The sequence below is a fragment of the Botrytis byssoidea genome, assembly GCF_014898295.1.
Source record: "Botrytis byssoidea strain MUCL 94 chromosome Unknown BBYS_004, whole genome shotgun sequence".
NCBI lineage: Eukaryota > Fungi > Ascomycota > Leotiomycetes > Helotiales > Sclerotiniaceae > Botrytis > Botrytis byssoidea.
The window spans coordinates 1774264-1788840 of NW_024065845.1; the positions used below are offsets into that span (position 1 = coordinate 1774264).

Below are 14577 nucleotides of genomic sequence, written 5' to 3' on the forward strand. Positions count from 1 at the left end.
TTTCCATTCCTCGGACGATTTTGATCTTCTTCTCTATACACATTCCTAATATTCATACTAATCTTTGAAGTTGATCTAGACCTATATCTCCAGACATTAACGATCCAAAATGCGTTACCATTCTTCATTCCTCGCTTTCTCCCTCCTCACCTCAACCACAGCTCTCCAGATCCCGTCATTACTCTCACCGCCGGAACCTTTCTATGCACCACTTTCCCTCGACCTGGATATTTCCTCAGAATCATTTATAACATCAAATGAAACTGTTCTCCCAGATACTTCACCAGCTTCCTCAAAACCTAAACCCGAACTCCTCAAACGCAACGGAAACTGCCCGAGCAATTACAACTCCTGTTCTACTTTGAAGGATTCATATGGAGGTGCTTGTTGTCCTGCAGCCGCAGTATGTTCAACAGATGCTGCTCATAATGTAGCTTGTTGTGCCGTTGGCGCATCATGCACTGGTACTATCGCAGTCGCAACTGCAACAAGCCCAGCATCAGTTTCTGCGACAGCAACGGGAACATTCGTTCCAAATGCTTATTTCCCATTCCCGATCTTACCTACTTCTTATGTCAACTCTGCAGCATGTGCTAGCGCAACGGATTCTTGTGCTAAGAATTATGCGCTGTGTACTGTTGATCTCGAGGGAGGAATGGGTGCGGGAATCACAATCTCGGCTGCAAATGGTGGTGTTACTGTGGCTGCAAGCACCATCAGTGGGGGATGGTTGCCAGCAGCTAGTGCGGCAAGCGTCTGTCAGAGTTTGAGTAGTGTTGCTTGTAACGCTGTTGAAAGCGCTGGATGTGCGCAATTCGGTACGGGAGCTGCAACTGCTACCTTCGTCATCGGGACTAATGGAGTGGGCGCAATGATTCCAAGACCAACTATGATGAATTGCCTGCCATATGCGGCTGCTGCGGCTGGAGTTATGGGATTGGTGATTTGAGGTGGAAGCGGACAGTTTGGGATTTTATGAGAGTCCATTTGGAATTCAAAGCGGAAATCACGATATGATTCCTATTTGGAGAAGGATGCGATATGCAATTAGTACGGCGGAAGGTTATGCAATAAATGTTACGATATAATGTCTGGCTGGGTATGGTGGAATGACCTGAAGATGAGAGGGTGGTATTTATCTACATGGGACGAAAGGGTTAGCGAGTTGGGGAAAGGAGACGCTTGTGAAAAGCTTGATAAGCGGATACCTATCTTGAGCGATTGAGCATAGTTTTGGCGTTTGACGATTAATGAATAGGGATGAGGATTTCTGATGTGAATTGATATGAGGGCAATCGGTGGGAATTATTATAAATATCATACCTAGATAAATATCAATGTGTACAATTTATGAACATACAAAAGAACAATGGTTTTCTTCAAAGCCTATTCGTGAGGGATGCATGAATCTGAAGTGTTAGGACTAACTTGACTTTGACCTGGGGTTGAGCATGGTGTGCATGCTCGTATGTAGAAAATTCAATGACAGAACAGCCTCGTATAGCTCATGATGAACAAACCTAGGTTCTAATCAACAGCTTATCGGCGATCTAGCGTTTTGGTAACTCGTACACTGTCCGGACGCCTAACCTTTTCCTCCCCACCATGACTACCCCGCCTCTACGTCAGCGAAATAACAGGCGGGAATTGACCATCGTTTGAAAGAACTCTAACAACTAAGATCTTTTTTTGGTATGATACTAAATAATCAGAATACCTATTATTAAGACAGAAAAGACTCAAGTTTTCGTTTTCTTTTTTCAAATTTCAATATTTTATTTGAAATGAATTTATAATTTATTAAAGAAGTTTTTTCAAATGAGGATCAAGTTCTGCTTGTTATTTCGCTGACGTAGAGCCTGCATTCATCATAATCTAACCTCATGTCTTACAAATCACCCGGTAATTCGACATCAACATACTAATCGCATTTTCCAACTACTGTTCTAGTCCCGTTCCCACTCTATTCTATATTCTTGTTCTTGTTCTCATTCCCATTTTCATTGCTATATACATTAGAGTCTCAACATCCGACACAAAACCCTATTCAATTCCTTCATTCCAACTTCCACCACACCACCACCAAACATGACCTCCGCCACCTTCTACCCAAACTTCACTTCCCAGTCCATCTCCACAAACTCCAATATCTCAATCCATACTCTCACAGGACCCAAAGATGGCCCTCCTCTCCTTCTCGTTCATGGTTTCCCACAAACACATCATATATGGCATTTAGTTACGCCGCATTTGGTTGATCACTTTTCTCTTGTGTTGGTGGATTTGAGGGGGTATGGGGAGAGTTCTAAACCGAAAGGTAGTGAGGAACATAAAGAGTATAGTAAGAGTGCTATGGTAGGTTTTTGTGTTTTGTTTATGTTTTTGTGGTGTGTTATGGGTGTTTGTGTTTGTATGTTCTTTTAGGGAATGTAAAATGGATAGTAGATTTCAAAGATTGTGGAGTTAGAATTTCTTTCTATACTATACAATCATACACTCTACAGAACTCACTAACATCCTCTAGGGTTCCGATCTTCTAACCGTAATGAAGCATCTCGGCTATCCACAATTCTCAATCCTAGCCCATGACCGCGGCGCCCGTATCGCTCATCAACTCGCCATCAATCATCCGGAAGCTGTGACAAAGCTTATGCTTCTAGACATTCTCCCCACTCTAACCATGTACGAATTGGGAAGACACTCTTTTTATCAAAAATACTGGCACTGGACCTTCCTTACGCAGCCTTCTCCTTTCCCCGAACAAGCGATTCTTGGGAATCCCAACCTTTTCTCCGAGAAATTTCTAGGAAAGGGTGGAGTAAGTAAAGGATTTGTCATGGATGCGAAAGCTAGAGAGGTCTATGATGGACTGTTGAGAGATCAAGAGAGTTTACATGGAATGTGTGAGGATTATAGGGCTGGGGCGTCGATTGATCTTGAAGAGCAGAGGAGAGATAGAAAAGAGGGGAAGAAGATTCAATGTGATGTTTTTGTGGTTTGGGGAGAGAAGGGCGCGTGTGGAAGCGAGTTTGGGGATGTAGTAGGGCTTTGGAAAGAGGTTTGTGAGGGAAAGGTGGAGGGGGTGGCGGTGGATGCAGGACATTATATTTCAGAGGAACGTCCAGAGGAGTTGGTGAAGTTGGTTAAGAATTGGTTTTGAGGGTGAGTAATAGGAGTGTGCTATTGTAGATGTGGGTTCAGGCGGTGATATCATGATCGTTGTTCCTCGATGCTACGATATTGACAGTGAAAATAAGAAAGTCAATACTAAGATGAAGGTTAAATTCCAATACAAAAACAACCTTTTCACCCAACATCTCACACCCTTCGAAACGAATAGTAAACGACTCGACGAACCGATCAGGGAATAAAAACATAACGACCACTTGGGGATAATACATACAGTAGTATAACCTCGGAATAATCAATTCATTCCACTTTCAGTCCCGTTAAGTAATAAATCCATTCAATCGCTCAAAACTGTAATTTTCAAAACGCTAGCTCTCCATTGAAATATGAAGAACCACTCACTAGTGAGCCGATTATGAATTCGCGATGATTATGTAAAGCTTACCTCAATCCCCACCATTTCATTTCGACAACTTATCATTTCTCTACAATTCAGTTGGACCAGACCAAGCCGACCAAGTGGCACATGAAATCTATAGAATCCAACTTGAGTAAATGCCGAAGGGTCAGTTGGCGAACATCATGAGCTTTTTCTAGGACAAAAGGCATTAGTAACTGGCTTTCAGCACTCACTTTGGTCTACATGACATCCAAACCATGGCCAATCAAGAGAGAAGTACACGACTATGCTGATATAATTCCTTGGGATATCCATCTTAAACAAGATCACTTCCTATCTTTACCTTCCGAACTAAATTCAAATACTACACAAATCTACTTATCAGGATTATAAGTAAATACGTAGTCCCCACATCACGACATTGAATCGGTTCCATCAACAAGACAAAAAATCACACGTGACACACCAAGTGTCAAAGGTAAAGTTTTACTCCCATTTGAATAGCTTCCCGTCTCAATAGTCTCGTAAAACAAGGCAATGGACCCACCATGTGTCGCCAGCAACGGGAATTCCAACACAGCGACTGAATCCCCCCTTTGCGCGATATGTTCCGCACAGCTGGCCTTGGATGACGCCGATTCTGGTGGGGCCCTGAAGAATGAAAATGGGGTATCAGTACTATACTTCCCATATGCAGAGTCACTCAGATCCAGTCGGCACAACAGTCTCGAGATTGAAGAATCTGTTAATACTTGGAAAGGAGGAGTTGTTTATGAGCGAACGGTGACGCCGCCTAATCTGCCGGAACTCTCCGATTCCTTTCCTTGCAAATTCTGTCTTACGCTGAAAAGATCGTTGCTGGATCGCTACGGTGACTGGCTCTGGTGGAAATAATCCTCTTCGCCTCTGCGAATTGAGGGGAGATATCAATGGTACTCGCCTCCAAAGACGCGGAGAACGGATAAGGGACCACATTTTCGACTAAGTGCGTTGGCTATAACTTACAGCCACCCCGAAATGGAGAACACTTATGATCAAACAGCACCAGACAAGTTTCCGGTTATGGCAGAACCTGGTTAGTTGAAGTTTGCTCTAAGTCCTCGTGGTTACGCTAAGTCGCTTACTTTTGGTTTGCTAGGTCGCTGTAGAGATTGGCTTCACATCGAGCAAACTCCTATAGAAAGATCTCCGTCCGGAAAGGTCCTGCGTTTGACCAAAGAATGGATTAAAAAATGCGATTCAAATACAGAGTGCGCAGAGCATCGCAAGTTTTCGCAAAACAAAGTAAATTTCTTACCAACACGACTCCTCTATCTTGGCGATGGTACAACGGGTCAGTGCCCCCAAATTGTGGAGGCAAGAGATTTTCTTGAAATTCGTTCAGAAATTGGCAGACAGCAGTTACAATAAGCATGCCTCAGCTACTGTTGGGGGTCTGATTTGCCGCTGACCACAACTTCTAGTACACTGTCGAAGTACAAATTGGGGTTACCAGAACACAAGATCCCACAGCTTTTTCAGGACGCAATTGCTGTGTCCCGCGGGATCGGTATCCAGTATCTCTGGGTCGACGCCCTTTGTATCCTCCAAGATGTACGCGAGGACTGGGAAAGAGAGGCCTTCATGATGTCGGACATTTTTTATCACTCCTTCATTACCATCGGCGCAGCAACCGCAAGGAGCTGCCATGATAGCATTCTCGATCCGAGAGAAGATCTCTCTTGTACCTTGGGCTTTCAGTCCTCGCTGTTGAAGGAGGTCGTCGGGTCATACTGTATTTATCTCTCTAAAATGTCGCACAAAAGACCCTCTGACACCGATCTATCCAATTCTATCTGGACAAACCGAGGCTGGGTTTGGCAAGAGCAGATCATGACACAGAGGCTTCTTGTATTTGGTAGAAAGATGGTACATCTAAAATGCCACGGTTGCATCTATTCTGAGAATGGAACTGTGAGTAATGTGTTCACGAGCTACATCCTCAGGGCATCGAAGTTTCATACTACAGATATGTTGACTGGTGATTGGGAGAAGTGGATGAATGATTTTAGCGGCAGGCAGTTCACTTTTCCCAGCGACAAACTGGCCTCTGTATCTGGTCTCGCCCTTGCATTCGAAAGAGTATTGGCTACGCGAGGCCAACCCCCGGAGTACCTTGCAGGACACTGGCAGGATGAAAGGTTCCATATCAGCCTGCAATGGACTGTTACGCCAGAGAACAAAGTTCCCTTCCGCAACATGATTAAGGATCTATATGACCCTGAAAAATACTGCGCGCCGTCATGGAGCTGGGCGTCAAGGAATCAAGGCCGGCTTATCATGCTACCCATTGGAAACGATCCGAAGGGAACAAAGGCGGACTTCGAGTTCATATCAAACAATCTGGTTGCTGCGAAGTCAAACGTCCGAGTTAAAACGAGCCCAGGCTCATCTATCACGCTCCGAGGAAGGGTCCGCCCCTTTGTTTATCCTCCAACTGAGAGCACTAGGCGCTATGATAGACTCAGATATATACCCCGCTCTGCGGAGTGGGAAGTCTCTGTTCCTGGAGGTAAGATTTATTATTTCCTGGATTGGAATCCCCTGCTGGACGATACCTCGTGGGAGAAACTCAGGCCATCTCTGCGGCTTTTTCTTTTGACCCATATTGGTATGGGACTCGTTTTGTTATCAGAATCGAATTACGAGCCTGGGTTTCGGCGGGTGGGCGTGTTCCTATTCGTGTCCTCAAACAGAGGCATGAATGGTTCAAGTTGGTCACAACATGGCTTTATTTTCGATAACTTAGAATCCGACTTTCTTCAAACTGGCTGGAATGTGGAAATTGTGGTCCTTTACTAAAGTTCTCGCTTGAATTCGATATATTCTTGTTGAAGAATTCTAATGTTAGTGCTTGAGGCTGAAATGAGTGCTGTGTTGGACGTAACGTAGGTAACGAGGAATCTCGGTCTGCCTAAGCGAAGGGAACTGCTGGTATGAGAGGGATACAGTTGACGTAGCACCTACGATGGTAGGTCCTAATTATCAATATTGCATTCTGTGTAAAGAGCATCTATGCACAGGAAGTAGTAGTTCTCATATAATGGCTGCTATAAGAGCTAGTCTCTTTCACATTCACTTAAGTGTGTCAATACTAATAAGCAAGACTGATCAGACTAAGCATAAAGATCTACATGATCAGGATAAACTTTCCTTACTTTAGAGCTTCATACTAAGGCAATCGTTATACTCATTAGTTACAGTCGGAATAGGAAGCATGTAACTGTGCTAACGTATGCACTAGCATCTCAACATGACAACATATAGGTTTCGCAAGTTACAACAATGTGAACTTTAGTCCCATTTTCACTTCACCATCCCGATGGTGATACTAACAGTTATATAGGTAGTTGTAAAAAAATTACAGTTGTCATTATTTTCATTTAGATTTCTATTCAAGGTCTAGTCTATATCACCGACGTGGTTACTCGTCACACATGGTAAGCCATCAGTTGATCAATAAAGTCGATTCAAGCTTGTGTGCTAGATTGAAATATCGCTTGTTGTTCTGAGATGCTAGTATCTGCACGGATGCAGATAGGTCTTCGTGTTCAATCACTAAGGTTGTCAAAACTAGTGATTTTTCTGCAAAAACCTAATGGCTCTGCTAAGGTTCCCACCCCATATCCAAGCTCATTTCACAACAAACAGGACATCTCTACAAGTACCCTATACAAAAGAGAAAACAAGCACAGCAAAAAATCCAGCACAGCCCTGACACTTTTACCACACGCTCCTCTCCATCACAAACCTCGTAAACGAATTCAAACTCCAATCCGAAGAAGCCGGAAACCCATTTCGAAATTTCCCCCTCCATTCCCTCGCTCTCTCTCTTATTTCCGCATCGCCCATCAATTTCTCAATCCCTATCTTAATATGCTCCTCCCCCGCGCCATCTTCCATATTCTCCGCAACTTTATATCCAATCTTCAAATAATCCACGATCAATTTCGAATTATAAAACTGATCTCCCCTAATCGGCCAAGTCAAAAACGGAACACCTCGTCCTATCGCCTCAGCGGTAGAATTCCATCCACAATGCGATAAGAAACCTCCCGTCGAAACATGAGACAGGATGAGAAGTTGTGGGGCCCAGCCATAAATGACAAGACCGCGTTTTCCCACCTTGAGAGCGAGATCCTCGGGGTAAAATCCCCCGGGTTCTCGTGACTCTTTGGGTACACCAGCTAGTGGGGGTATCACCCAGATAAACGATATGCAGGATTTTTCCAACGCTTTTGCAATGTGAAAATATTCCAGCATGTCAGGACCGACGTCGCTTCCAAATGCGATGTAAAGTACCTCATCCTGTGCTTTAGAATCTAGCCACGCTAGGACCTCATCTTCTGAATGATTCGATAAGCGTTGAGACTGTCTCCCTCTGATGAGCGAACTATCATTCGCAGACTCCCAATATGTTTCAGGGAGAAGTGGTCCTACGTCCCAAATAGGCACGTTCCATTCAGGCATGTAGATTTTCACCTCAGCCGCGATGTAGTCGAGAAATGGCTTTTCCAATTCTTCCCATGTATTGTACATTATCCCAATCGTGCCACTGATTGCCACAAACCATCGCGGTAGATTTCCCGGTTCGGGTGGTTCAGAAAAGGAGGTGAGATCGAAATCAGGGTCTTCAGGTGGCGTCAGACCTGCAAACACTTCTCGGTCAAAACGCCTGTAATCTTCTGATGTAAGAGATATCTCGGCTGGTAATCCCTCAATGGTTTTTTCTTGCTCTCCAGTTTCAAATTTCTCAGCCGCTGCTTTCAATTCCATCACGTGAGACATCATAGATGCAGCACATGCGCCGAAGGAAACGAAGGTCACAATCGGAATATTACAAGTGGCAAAAATATCTTTAGTCCACTCCATTTGAATATCGATGATTGCGCATATAATCGGAGGTGTCGAGTCTGAGGTTATGTGTTCGGTGATGCGGATCATGAGCTGACTGATTGCTTCCAAGCGGAATTGATCAATATCATAGGGTAAGGGTGATGATGGAGTGATGTATAGAAAAGAAGTTAGGGGGTTTTGAATGAATGATTGGGGGAGTGTTGCGGGGATCGACCACGGAGGTTCGAAAGGAGTTTCGATGCCCTGATCGGGGATGACGAGCATAGTGTTGAATTTGCGTGCGGTAAGGCGTGTGCAAAGCTCGATGCATGGGTGGAGATGACCTTGCCCTCCACCTGTGACGACGAATATCTCTCCTTTTACACGTTCCATTTTGATTCAGGATGTATTCAAATTCTCCTGATTTGGCTTGATTATTTGAAGTCACTTAAATGTAAATATATTTAGTAGAAGAAAGAACGTCAAGACATGAAAGGGTAAGGAAGGTGGCACCGAAGTGGAAGCTAGAGGAAGGCTATTGAGCATATACTGATGAAGTGAATTGAACCTCTAAGCCCAAACACACATTGAATATAAGACAAAGCCATAAATGAGCTCCAAAATATAGACGAGTTAAAAGTAGAAACTTGGAGCAGAATCAAACTACCAGAACTTTCGGTATGGGACGATTGATTGGCTATTGTTCCCAAAATTTAGCTTTGAAAAGGTTTGATAACAGGACATGTCGCGATGGTATCATAGAAAGTGCTAAACAATCTTTGACGAGTCACTAAGCCTGGTCGCTATTGCCATGCCCCTTGTTTCCTTCCTCACGGAAATACTACTATACACACTGGACTGTCTGCACAGAACAATCGGGACCAGAGAAGTATGTAGATGCTTGTCAGTAAAAGTATTTTCACTTGGAGAGAAACGCACTCGTCCTTCAGAAGCAATATGACGAATGAATAACCTCCCTTCAGTTGGACTTCCTGAAGAAAATGGCGAATCGACTCATAGGGTTCCTTCCTGCTTGCGCACAAGCTGGGACATGTCTGTTGGGAATAAATGTATGGGACCTTCTGCATTTGAAAAAAGAGAGAAATAGAGCCTTCCACTTGCGCAAGACGTCTTATACTCGACATTATGAAGCCTCTTCCTCACCAAAATCCAACATTGCAGCCATAATACAATACTTATCATCAATTTTGGTTAATCGAATTTTATACTTATTATTATCGGGACCTCTTCATCATTAAGTTCGAAACTTCGAATATATACAACACATCGTGTATCATCCTTTTTGGTTGATAAACTTACCGCCATTTTACTGTATCATTAGTGTACGTCGCAATGCTGGAAAGCCACTTCAATGATGCCAATATGTCCAAGGCCGGTGTTCTCCTGTATAATGCCCCAGATGATTCGGAACAATCTGATTCCGAAGACGGTTTTCACATGGCCAAGATGACCATAAACGTGGGTTCAAATCTCCCAAACGATAGTACAAAAGCCACAATCTATATGGATCGGGTTTGTGGATCAGGAAATTTCAAGAATGCATTTGTATGTCGTTACTGTATTCTTCGCATTGCGGTTTGCTGCTGCCCCCATCTGAATTTAGTACTAATCCGTTGACCAGTTTGGATATTATACAAATGGTGAAAAATCTGGTGATCGCTGCGTGTTAAAGTGCTTTAAGACAGGACCTGTGTATCATGATAATCCATACGAGCAGCAACTTAAGGTAGACAAAAAGGCACAGTCTATCATTGATGCATTCAATGCCGCAAACAGGCCATCGGAATGGCACAGTGATGAAGTCAATGCTGGAAATACTATACCAATATACCCAGTCCGCCTTATCCCGTCGACACTCTGGACTGACAGCAAGACGGGAGCCGTAAGCGTTATAGAACCATTTATTGAGGACTACCGAAAGTTCAACAGCCCCACAGGATGGGTTCCGGGTGATGACGAATTTGCTAATCCAATCCAAGCCTTGAGTCACTTTTCCTATCACATATCTAACCGCAAAATGCTATTGTGCGACCTTCAGGGAGGCGGAGATGCCAATGGATAGTAAGCTTGCTTTCCTACAACTTATCTATTCGGCTCTTTCCCAGTAAATTTCTCAGAAATCAGTATATTCCCTAACTCGCTCACTAGTACCCTGGCAGATCCACTCATTGCATCAGCAAAAAGGCTCTATGGAGCATCAGATTTTGGACCCCAATGTATCAGAGATTTCTTAAAACGTCATGTCTGCGGGTTATATTGCAATCCACGGTGGCTCAAACCTGAGGTGGCTGAAGAGACGGTGATACATCCAATTCAGCGAGGGCTCTTACCACCTTACGACACCTAAAGACGGAGTGAGTATGAGAGGGTCGAATATTTCCGGGACAGTCTGCGCTCCCTTCACTAACAGCAGTTGGGGTTTTGGTATTCAAGGAGCGAAATGATTAGGAAGTTGAGAAGGGAAATATTTTGAATTCCGTCAGCAAATATATCGGACCTGTGAATGGCTTCTTTTTTGGTTGATAGCTTCAGCAACAAATTTGAGTGTCGGCTTCTTTCCATGTCCTTTCCTAGATCAATTATGATATGATAGGATGTTTGAGATTCCATAGCGTTCAACAAAAATAGAGAAACGAGTTTGAGGATTGAGACTTGATCACGTGAAAGTTCTTCTGTGATCCGAATTTACCGAAAATGATGAAACCTGGCAATGCCTGCCGTTCTTACGAAGTTACGAGCCCTTACGAGCCCCTATGATTAGTAAGCAATACAGAAAATAAACATGAACTGAGATGATCATCATTCTGGGGTGAAACTGTGATTTTGTCCCCTGGGGTGATAAACGCCAAAAACCCTCCGAAGATTCGATCGAACAAATCAAAATTGGTTTGATACCACAAGGTTTCAAGGTGCAGGTTGCCCAGGTTGCCATTTCATGCTGGTGTAGATAGATCTTCATACCAACCCGTGGACAAATGTGAAGCAAGGTTACGTGGTTTGATATGTGGCGGCTGGGCGTGTGTGAGTGAGCAGGGTGGCTGTAGCTGCGTGGCTTGAGCAAAAGAATAAAGAAATCCATTCATTTACCAACAAAGTGACGTGAAACATGGATGTATAAAACTTCAATCTCGTAAATTATATGTAGGTATGCATTACATATACTCGTACATCTACGATACATCGACATCGTATTCTATTTATATTTATATTAATATTAATATTTATAATCATCCTCATACTCATACGTCCTCACCAATCCAATCCAGCGAGAAAAAGAAAGAGTTCTAGATGGCGGTAGGTATCCATGGATCCCAATATTATACTTTTCGACCCATATATTGATCAGAGTGATAGAACCAATAGACCAATAGACCCATCACAGCGCCAGAACTCTGAGAAGCAAAGCCTCAATTGAACCCGAGGTTGACATCTTCATTACTAGGTACACATGGACAGGTAAGTAAGCGCCAATTGATCATAAATAACTCATCTACATTTATATTTACATTTGGATAGTCTTCATCATACCTAACCTTATCTAAAGTTGCAAATATTCAAGCGTCAACGTCAAGACCTGTCTAGATCGGTCGTGTGCAATCATTTCCTAATCAATTCTCATCTCTGGATTTCTTGGGGAAAGAGACTTTAGTCACAACTGATCCTTGAATCAACCAATTATTCACGTCAAGAATGAACCTTAAAGGCTATCAAACTTCTTGAATACCCTTGGCAACAACACAGCCTCAAAAATTCTTACATTACACACGGCAGTGAATACACATATCTATTCTCTTCTACAATCCTCATCCATCTCTTCTGTTAAGGGGGAATTTATCCTCGTTTTCCTTACAACTTGATGGGAATCTTTCACCATGAATTCAATCATGAGATCTCGAAATAATGGAAAGATATCCATAGCCGTCGTCCTTTCATACGTATTTGATTGGGTGATTTGTATTGTGGCAGCCGCGCTTGGTTCGGTGTTCAATTACCAGACGCCCAATAAACGACCCTTTTCACTCGTCGATCCAGATATCAGTTTTCCATTTCAAAATCACGAGAAAGTACCCACCTCTCTCCTGGCCGTTTTGGCTTTTGTCGTACCTGCACTCGTCATTCTTCTCGTCACTCTGACTCTGGTCCCGGGCCCAACAGTCCCGAAATCTGTACCCAAAGCTTTGATTTGGAAACGGAAACTATGGGAATTGCACGCTTCTTGGCTCGGACTTGCATTATCCTGCGCCTTGGCATTTGTCATCACGAGTGGAATGAAGAATCTCTTTGGACGACCTCGTCCAGATTTGATATCGAGATGTATTCCTGATATGGAAAATATTGCAAAGTGGGCTGTTGGTGGTGGTGATAGACCAGAAGGAATTGTTTTGGTTCAAGCGGGTATCTGTCAACAAACAGATAGTGAAAAACTCAACGATGGATTCAGATCTTATCCTTCTGGTCACTCATCCTTTGCATCTTCCGGACTTGTCTATCTCAGTCTCTTCCTAGCGTCCAAACTCTCCTTGACAGTACCTTACCTTGCACCTCAAGCTTACAACGCTGATTCCTCACTCTCTCATTCTGCGTTTCCGTCCCGCAACGCTCCGAGTCATCAACGTAATGATTCTGAAGTTTCCGCCAAGAACACGGATACATCAGCTCTCACATCAGGTCACAACGATAGATTAATAGCCTCCCGTAACCAGGCTGCAGCTCCTCCCCTCTACCTCCTCCTCATCACTATCATTCCTACCTTACTATCTGTCTACATCTGTTCAACCCGCTTTTCCGATTTCCGTCATCACGCTTTCGATATCCTATTTGGATTTTTCCTCGGCGTTCTCACGGCCATCTTTTCATTCCGCTTCTACCATCTCCCTCTTTCCCAAGGCGCAGGCTGGTCATGGGGACCCCGCAGTTCCGACCGTGCGTTCTGGGCCGGTGTTGGAGTCGGTAGCTATGCAAGTAATGCGAATAGTCCCGTCGGTGGACTCCATCATCACGATCATCACCAATCCACAAGCTATGAGAGTCACATGACTCGCACTGGAGATTTGGAAGAAGCGCGTATCGATAGTGCGCATGGCCATAATAGAAATGTGAGCAATTTTGAAGTAGGGAATCATCCGCCTCCGAATGTGAATCCTGACTTGAATCCTAACGCAATGACGGTATAATCTTGGGAGGGTTATTCCGATGGCTGTGTGTTAACGAATGTCTTTTTTTGTAGGACAATATCGAACTTTTACCTAGGGTTGCGCAGGCGAGAGTGGTGTAACTGAAGGCGTTTGTTTTAGGGGAATGGTATGGGTATGATGATTTGAAAATTTTCAGAAGAAACAAAACCTTTAGGATTACACATGCGGCGATATTGGTGTATATTGTTCTATGGTGCAAATTTTGTCATGATATCTTTATTCGAGCATCGAGCGAGGTGTTTAGGTTTCTGGGGAAAATCTTATCTTTTGTGTGTTTACTATGAGTACGAGGGAAGCTCTTCGTGTGGTATTGTGTATTGTGTACTATCTACTAGTATCATTTATCATGAGTGTCAATCTCTACGCATATCGGAACTTCCCTTCTTGCCACTTGATACTAGATAGGTGTCTAGAATCTAGATGATTCGATTGTGGAATTTAAGACTGCGGTTCTGTTATGTCGTGTCATACTCATATCATTATCATTTTTAGCAGTCACAACCAAGTGAGCCAGAAGTCATAATAACAGTTTCCCTCATCTGATCTTCGTATCTGCGAATGGGATTATCATCATCATCATCATCGCATGGAGATATGAGTTCATGTACGAGATTGGAGATACCAGGAACTCTGAATCATAATTGTATCTACTAAGCAACATAAGAATCGCGGTAGATGCTGTTGATCGAATATAATTACCCCTCATTTTCCCTCTTTTATTTTGTCTAATTTCATTTTTCCTTTTTCGTTGCTTTCCCCTTCATATTTGTTTCTTCCCATTACATCTCGTCTCACCTCATATTGATTCACTCCTCTCCACCTCCCACCTTCCAATTCCATCACCACAACTTAAATCAAAGTAATGTAAACCATCTCCTCATTTCCACACCACACCACACACCATCCAACCCCATACACACTACACGCTCCCCATCAAATCTCCACCCAAACCCACAC

General features: G+C 43.5%; 6 protein-coding genes across 6 annotated transcripts; 5 read left to right on the forward strand and 1 right to left on the reverse strand.

Annotated features, from left to right (window-relative positions):
* Nucleotides 1-109: 109 nt before the first annotated feature.
* On the forward strand, nt 110-949 carry EAE97_002640 (uncharacterized protein; the record flags this gene model as incomplete). The annotated part of the gene is made up of 1 exon (XM_038873152.1): nt 110-949. One exon carries the CDS (start codon nt 110-112, stop codon nt 947-949), a length of 840 nt encoding a protein of 279 aa, XP_038736358.1.
* Nucleotides 950-1855: 906 nt separating this feature from the next.
* On the forward strand, nt 1856-3164 carry EAE97_002641 (uncharacterized protein). Its single transcript, XM_038873153.1, has 2 exons — nt 1856-2355; nt 2525-3164. The coding sequence occupies exons 1-2, from the start codon at nt 2089-2091 to the stop codon at nt 3158-3160; spliced, it is 903 nt and encodes a 300-aa protein (XP_038736359.1). The 5' UTR covers nt 1856-2088; the 3' UTR covers nt 3161-3164.
* A 902-nt stretch (nt 3165-4066) lies between these two features.
* EAE97_002642 (uncharacterized protein) lies at nt 4067-6370 on the forward strand (the record flags this gene model as incomplete). Its single annotated transcript, XM_038873154.1, has 4 exons — nt 4067-4413; nt 4537-4604; nt 4668-4929; nt 4993-6370. The coding sequence occupies 4 exons, from the start codon at nt 4067-4069 to the stop codon at nt 6368-6370; spliced, it is 2055 nt and encodes a 684-aa protein (XP_038736360.1).
* Nucleotides 6371-7291: 921 nt separating this feature from the next.
* EAE97_002643 (uncharacterized protein) lies at nt 7292-8797 on the reverse strand (the record flags this gene model as incomplete). Its single annotated transcript, XM_038873155.1, has 1 exon — nt 7292-8797. The coding sequence occupies one exon, from the start codon at nt 8795-8797 to the stop codon at nt 7292-7294; it is 1506 nt and encodes a 501-aa protein (XP_038736361.1).
* A 990-nt stretch (nt 8798-9787) lies between these two features.
* On the forward strand, nt 9788-10772 carry EAE97_002644 (uncharacterized protein; the record flags this gene model as incomplete). The annotated part of the gene is made up of 3 exons (XM_038873156.1): nt 9788-9970; nt 10047-10486; nt 10574-10772. The coding sequence occupies 3 exons, from the start codon at nt 9788-9790 to the stop codon at nt 10770-10772; spliced, it is 822 nt and encodes a 273-aa protein (XP_038736362.1).
* Nucleotides 10773-12309: 1537 nt separating this feature from the next.
* EAE97_002645 (uncharacterized protein) lies at nt 12310-13599 on the forward strand (the record flags this gene model as incomplete). The annotated part of the gene is made up of 1 exon (XM_038873157.1): nt 12310-13599. One exon carries the CDS (start codon nt 12310-12312, stop codon nt 13597-13599), a length of 1290 nt encoding a protein of 429 aa, XP_038736363.1.
* Between the last annotated feature and the right edge of the window lie 978 nt (nt 13600-14577).

Bases quoted from the DNA above. Each gene is read 5' to 3' on its own strand.
- EAE97_002641 (XM_038873153.1), top strand. From the start codon at position 2,089: ATGACCTCCGCCACCTTCTACCCAAACTTCACTTCCCAGTCCATCTCC. The intron at 2,356-2,524 runs GTAGGTTTTTGT...AACATCCTCTAG, and splicing joins AGTATAGTAAGAGTGCTATG to GGTTCCGATCTTCTAACCGT.